The sequence below is a fragment of the Microchirus variegatus genome, assembly GCF_963457635.1.
Source record: "Microchirus variegatus genome assembly, chromosome: 21".
Classification (NCBI taxonomy): domain Eukaryota; kingdom Metazoa; phylum Chordata; class Actinopteri; order Pleuronectiformes; family Soleidae; genus Microchirus; species Microchirus variegatus.
In genome coordinates, this window is record NC_139822.1 from 19,189,717 (window position 1) to 19,197,352 (window position 7,636).

Consider the following 7,636-nt stretch of genomic DNA (forward strand, 5'->3'; position numbering starts at 1 on the left):
TAAGTTGGTTGTTAGCTAAGTAGGCTGGTTGGTTGGTAGGTGAGGAGCCTTGTGTTCACTGATGCTGATCTATCTATGTAGGTCAGTAGTTATCTATATTATCTAGGTAAGTAGGTTGGTAGGCAGGTATCTATCAAGGTTGGTTGGTAGTTAGGTTGGTAAGCAGGTAACTATTTTGTTTTTGGTAGGTAGGTATCTACAGTATCTTGGTAGGTATGCAGGTATCTATCTAAGTATCTCAGTAGGTTGGTAGCCTTGTGTTCACTGCTCACTTGAAGCTGTTAAAAACCCACATAAATTGCAGAGTGAGTCGATGATGAAACACATTTCCAGTCAGAGTTTGATCAGTTTAAGACAAAACCTCAAACAACCATCGCTTCGGAGTAAATGTGAAGTTTTAGTAGGAGGCGGACAGAAAAAAAAAAAACATGGCCGGAGGTGAAGATGAGGACAGAGACGCTGACATGAGCTGAGGAGACGCCGTTATCTTCTCGCTGAATTAAATTAAAGCTGCGACGAGAAGACGGTGACAAACGCGGGCTGATGTTTCGGAGTCGGACAGCGATTAGATATTGTGAGGTCAAAGGTCAAAGTGTCTCTGACTGTCTCCACTCACACCTCCTGTGTGGGTGGTGGACACACACACACACACACACACACACACACACACACACACACACACACACGATGGTGATGTAGCGAATTAACTCTGCGCTGATAAAAATCTTCTCCTGTCGGTAATTCAATCCTTCAGCTACTAGAAGAAAGAAACCTGCTCTGGTGGAATAATTAAATTGTGACTCGCTCCATTAGCGCAGGAATGCATCTGAACCAGAGTAAACGTATCAATCACGGTCCGAGCTAAAGCGCTAACGTCTCGGCCGCAGACACAACACGGGAGACAGCGGGTTTCGCTCCGCTCGCGCGGCGAGGGAAAACAATCGGCGGACGAAACCCGAGATTCGGTTTCACTCAAAACGTTTCAACAGCGTTTCAGAAAACTGCGCAAAAGCTCGATTGTTGACTTTCACTCGCATTTTGTGTCATAAATGAGATTCATTACGAATAATTCGCTCGTTCTCTTCTGGGAAATAAAACCGCGTTTATTCCACGATCTTTCTTTGCGTCGTCACGTCGTTCCAATGTTTTTCGTTTTTAGTTTTTGCAGGAAATTTGCAAAAACGGTGCATTAAAAAGATGATTCATCAATGTTAATATTCAAGTAAAATGCAATATACGGTACATATTTATGACATATAAAGGTTGGTGTGTTACATAACATAAAAAAAAAGTACATTTTATTGAAAATAAGTAAACTTTTACAAAATATAATGGCCCTGCCATATTTGATCAGAGAGAGAAAAACAGCTCAGTAAACTGACGTCTGCGTGAGAAAATGCTAAACATCTACACACTCACCAGAATAATTGCACTATAACAGGCTCGTTATCGTCCGCGCGCCTTTTCGTAAGGAAGCGGTTAGTTTAGATGTTTTCTTACTTTTTTATAGCGCCGGGCGAAGCTTTAACGACGCAGCATCGATGATGTCGTACAGTTGGTCAGAGAACAAGAGAAACAGATGAAGAAGAAAGGACGACAGCAGAGGAAACAGTCCTGAGTGAAACCAGCTGCCACTCATCCACAGCCTCACAAAGCTGATCTCTAACCTGCAGATTAACACACACACACACACACACACACACACACTCTTGTACTTGCTGCATACTGAGGACTGGGTTGCTGACAAAGTGAGGACCAGCATTTCCACTTTATAACTCAACACAATTACAAATATCTACTTCATGAATGACATCTATAAATAACTACTGTTTGCAGTACCATAAAATGTCTGCAGGTGGAGCCCCAGAGCAAAAATCGATTATTTGTTGTTGTTTTTTTGGTCCAAAATTTGACAAAAACGTCATACTATACTGTCGCCCAAAATTTAAAAAAAAAAATTGACGGAAAATTTTTGGTCCAAAATTTGACAAAAACGTCATACTATACAATGTCGTCCAAAATTGGAAAAATCTTTGACAAAAATGTTTTGGTCCAAAATTTGATAAAAACGTCATACTATATACTATGTCGTCCAAAATTAGAAAAAAAAAAATTTACACAAAATTTTTGGTCCAAAATTTGACAAAAACGTCATACTATACTGTCGTCCAAAATTTTAAAAAAAAAATTGACGGAAAATTTTTGGTCCAAAATTTGAAAAAAAAAAATTTACGGAAATTTTTTGGTCCAAAATTTGAAGAAAAAAAATTGACGGAAAATTTTTGGTCCAAAATTTGACAAAAACGTCATACCATACTTTTTCGATCAAAATTTGAGGGAAAAAAATTGACACAAAAGTTTTGGTCCAAAATTTGACAAAAACGTCATACTATACAATGTCGTCCAAAATATGTTTTTTTTTTTTTTTTTGACAAATTGAGTATAGCATGTTATAGCAACCTAAGGAAGTGATTTCAATGAAAACAAAGTGAGGACCGGCCAAAATGTCCTCACTCCGTAAAAATGACCTCACTTTGTCCGTTAAAAACCCTCATTCGTCCTCAGTATGCCGCAAGTACAAGAACACACACACACACACACACACACACACACACACACTGCATACACAGCTGCTAAAGCAAATGTAGCTCGTGTTGTTGAGAGAATCCTGAGTCACAGTCCAGCACATATTTTCTTATCGCTTCGTTTCAGCGGGTCGAACGGCCCAGGTCACCCATGTGACCACACACACACACACACACACACACACACACACGCACGCACACACACACACACACTGACACACACACACACAGTCGAGCACACTTTAAGTCACTTTATCTCATTGAAAAATGCATCAAACTGAACTCTCTCACACTAAATTAATGTGACTTGTTCTGAATGTTGTGCTTTATGAATTATGCAGAACCAGGTTTATTAGGAAACAGACGTCTCAACCGTTTGGTAGAGATGTCTGTATCTGAAATACTGTAGGGTCTAATTAAAAGAAATATATATATATACATATATATATATATGTATATATAAAATAATAAAAAATGCAAACAAAAAATGTTTCCACGCTTTAAATCTTAGTCCTAAACTAAAACATGATCCTCAGACGTGAGCTAAACCTGACCACGCTAACATTGCCATGTGCCCCCCCCCCCATAGTAAAATCTATAATACCTGCCCAAGTCTACGACAGCTTTACAACAATGTGCTTCACCTTTAGATGGAGTTTGTAAACCACTCACTCTCCCACACCAAAGTCCATAGAGAAAATCATCTCTTTTTTTAGCTCACGGGGACACAGGAGCTGCAGGAACACCCAGGTGACAAATAATACATTTGAACTCAGCGACGGAGGCAGCAGTGGATCAACAACTCCTGTGTGCCGTGATGTTAAATCGCTGGTTTTCTGAATGGGCTTTGGTGCAGGGAGCGTGAGTGGTTTTTCAAAGTGAGCTAAATGTCACTTTTTTTGGGCATAAAAGACAGCGATAAAGTGGGGAAACATATTCTTAAGATATCATAGACTTACATAATACCAGGTCCTTTGTGTATAGTGTATTGTATATTGTGTATTGTGTTAAAAGCCTGAACTGACAACATCCGTAGGGAGTCGGCTCACCAATACCTACGAAGAGGTGTGAAAACACCGCCTTCAATGGCAGACTCTTTGTCTATTGGAGGAATGCAAAAGTTGTTCAGGTATGAATTCGGAGGGTTCACTTTGCTCGGGGTCTTTCTACAGCTAGGAAAATAAAACCTTGTCGGCTGGCAGAAGTTTCTCTATTTCATTCTCCAGCAGAAAATATCCACAACAATATATATATACGTGTATATATATAGATATATACGCTACCGTTCAAAAGTTACGGATCGCTTAGAAATGTCCTTATTTTTGAAGGAAAATCACGTTTTTTCAATGAATATAACATTAAATGAATCATAAATACACTCTATACATCGTTAATGTGGTAAACGACTATTCTAGCTGCAAACGTCCATTTCCAGTGTTCTAATGGTACGTTGTGTTTGCTAATGGCGTTAGAAGCTATTGGACGATTAGAAAACCCTTGTGCAATGATGTTAGCACAGCTGAAAACAGCTTTATTTGGAATAAAAATCATTATTTCTCATCTTGTCGATGTCTCGACTATATTTTCTTTTCATTTTGCAACTCTTTAGATGAATAAAAGTCTGACTTTTCATGGAAAACACAACAAAACCTGTATAGGTGACCCCAAACTTTTGAATGGTGGTGCATATACAGAACATACAGACGACTACATCCACTACTTGTGGTTGAGGAGAAGCTCCATCACGTCGAAAAACTGCTCTACCGCGTCACGTCCTCTCTTACCTTGCGCAGCCACTGCGTGTTGTTGTGCATGGCGTCCTCCAGACGCCGCAGCTTCTCCGCCGACCACGCTCCGTCGAGGGGCGCCGGCGAGTCCCTCTGCACCACGCTGGCTCGGCCCTGAGCGCCGCCGCCGCCGCCGTAGCTCCGCGCCGCGCTCGACCCGCCGTCCCGGCACCCGTCGAGCTCCGGCAGGACGAAGGTGTAGCTGCACTGGCCGTGCTGGATGCGGTGGTACCTCTTCCTCTTCTCTCCTCCTCCTCCTCCTGCTCGCCTCTGGCTTCTTCCAGCTCCTCCTCGTTCGACGCCGGCTGCGTCAGCGACGACCGACGGCGTCCAAACCAGCAGAAGGAGCAGAAACCCCCGACTGAGGCCTCGCATGACGCTCTGCGCTCGGACAAAGTGTGAACAGAGGTCAAGAGGAGATCTGACTGCACCTCAGGACCAGGACGATGTTCTGCTCCTGACGCTCAGTGCACGAGCTCAGTGAGAAGGTCTGTGATGGACACCTTCTCCAGAGGAACTCCGTGGAACGCCTCCCTCGCTCGCGGTGTGGGTTCTCCGCTCTCGCTCATCCTCGGAGTTCTCAGTCAAAGGTCCGTCGTGATCCAACGCTCGTGTCCCCCGATGGTCCAGGATGAAGGTTCCAGATCGTCCGAGAAACCCCCCAGGGATTAGTGAGGAATCTGAGGATGTGAAACAGTGAGAGGACAACAACGGCTCAAGTTAATCCTCAAATACCCAGAACGACAAGAAGAAGGATTTCTTTTTTTCCTTCTCATCCTTTTTCTGGTGGCTCCAGTTGTCGAAGTGGCCGAGGAGAAAATACTTCTGCCCCCTTCTTATCTGAGAACAGGGAGGAATGAGTGAGGGAGGAGGAGGAGGAGGAGGAGGAGGAGGAGGAGGAGGAGACCTGAGGGAGGTCTATTAGAGAGAGAGAGCGAGAGAATAGCCTCTCTATTTGTGAGGGAGGGGAAGAAAGAGGGAAGAATTAGAACGAGCCAGAGAAAAGATTAGGAAAAGACGATTAAGAGAATGAAAAGAGAGAGCGTGGAGTGGGGTAAAAGAAAAAAGATGACGTTAAAGAGAGGAAGAAATGGACCATGAGAAGAAGAAGAAGAAGAAGAAGAAGAAGAAGAAGGGGAAAGAGTTTGAGGATCTGCTGTAATCTTCTGTGTCACAGCCTTGTACGGTCATTTACACCGAGTCAGCAAAGGGATGAAGACCATGAGGTCAAACTCTCGTGCAGCATCATCTTCTTCTTCTTCTTCTTCTTCTTCTTCTTCTTCTTCTTCTGAGCAGTTCTTCTCGTCCTCGTCCCACCGAAACACCTCAGCACCGCTCTCTCGTGTCGTTCATTGTTATTATCTCCGCCCCTTCCAAATGTGGAACGATTCAGCAAAACACCAGTGAGACGACGAGTTCTTCGGCCGGCGCCGTTGTCGTCGTCAGCCTCCTCCACGTCGGTACCACGTGTGGTCGCGGTTGAACATTTTTTTCGACGGCGCTCGCGTCCAAACTGTGACGACGCAATGCGGGGAAAAAGCTCTGCTTTCGCTTCACATTTCAGCAGAAAACAAATAAAACAAAAAAAAAAAAAACGCCTGGTGAAGTCATTGACATCAGATCATGTCCAACTCTCTGGATATGATTTCTGTATTTGTGATTCCAGAGAGGATTAGAACAACATGAGATGTTTTCTGGGTCCTGGTGGTCATGGTGGCGACTGCATGAGTCATGATCCAGGCCTTTCACCTTCTCCTCTGTGGGAACTGATAGATGGACCACGAGGATGTGGGGTTTTTTTTAATCTCAGGATCCAATTTCAGCTTAATTTCTTCGTTTCTCCTGTCCTTTTTTGGGATCTGGCGTTGTTCCTCTTCTTCTTCTTCTTCTTCTTCCTCCGTCTGCCGTTGAAATCACCACATCCTGTTTGGGCGACGTGGTGGTCTGTCAGTTACAGACGTACGGCGGGCGATTGTATGTATTTGCGCGCGCTGTGTTAGCGTCACAAGAACAAAACTCCACCGTCGTTGCACACGGGCGATAATTAACAAAGTAAACAGATGCGGAACGTGAAGTAATGTCGGTGTCGCTGTGATGGATGAGGTCGTGACCCTCTTCGCGTGCTCTAATTCTCACCACCTGAAAAAACACACGATGGTATGATGGGATGTCGCCTGAGAAGCCTCTACTCACTCACTCACTCACTCGTAAAAACACAGGGAGGTTTCATCACATGCTGCAGAACGTCAGTTCTCCACTGATTGATATATAAACAGTTAAAAACCAGAGATGCAGGTGGTGTTTTTGCCGCGTCTTCAGCCTCTGTCCTACATGCCTTACCAGGAGACACCTCTAGAGGGCACACACGATATCTCAGACTATGCAGAACTCGCAGATTTGCGTGACGGCTAGAAGGAAAGATGTGGCAACCGCAGATTGTCACTGTTAACTTTCGAGGGTACGTAAAACCCCTTAAGACCCTGGTATACTCCGCGCGTAAGGGTCCTGCAGTATCTGACTTCACCATAGGGTGGCGGTATAAGTCTGGACGCAGGGAACGGGACGCAAAGAAGAAGAGAGCGATACCAAAGCTCCTCAGCTGAAAGGTCCGTCGGGCGGGGGAGTCGCGGTGTTCGAGGGTTGCCAGGTCCAGGCTCGGATGACAATCCCCTCCACTGTGTTTTCTGCTTGGTGGGCGGGGCTTGATACTCCACCTAGTGGTGGGGGCAGAACTGGGTGAACCCATCTAAATCTGGCTAGATTTGATTTCGCTCTGCGGTCACACTGTTTTGGCCGACTACAGAATCTCACCCCACAAAAAAGGGAACCAATCCCCCTTTGGTTTCATTTGAAGCAACTTTTGGCCAAAGTGGTTGGACACCTTTAGCAGATGTTGTGGACGTTTTCTCTGCTGCTGGTGAAGAACGAAATATAGACTTCTGCCGGGCCGACAAGGACAAGAAAAGGTCAATCGACAGGCGAGCGGGCAAAGATGAAGAAAGACCCCGAGCATTGGGAGACCTAAACATTTATACCCTGAGGAACACCCCTTTCACGCACTTTGTCTATTGTAGGTATCGGCGCCGACCCCCGGCCCCCGTTGGTGTGTTTTACATCTGCAGGATCTTGTATTTCGGTGCAAAGTTGAGTCTGGACGTCACAACAGGGTTATAGGTCACAAAAGGACGCTCCCAGAAAACTAACAACAAGCACCGCGTACGTCATCCGGACCATTGGTCCGATCGGTTGTAGGTCTATCAAATA

General features: G+C 44.7%; 1 protein-coding gene across 1 annotated transcript in view; it reads right to left on the reverse strand.

Moving 5' to 3' along the window:
• The window catches only part of angpt4 (angiopoietin 4), a gene marked incomplete at both ends in the record, with an annotated part of 33,436 nt that extends 28,689 nt beyond the window's left edge, over positions 1-4,747 (reverse strand). The window contains one exon of the mRNA XM_083907922.1: positions 4,370-4,747. Coding sequence (XP_083764048.1) covers positions 4,370-4,747 — 378 coding nt within the window. The remainder of the gene's footprint in view (positions 1-4,369) is intronic.
• Positions 4,748-7,636: the final 2,889 nt, after the last annotated feature.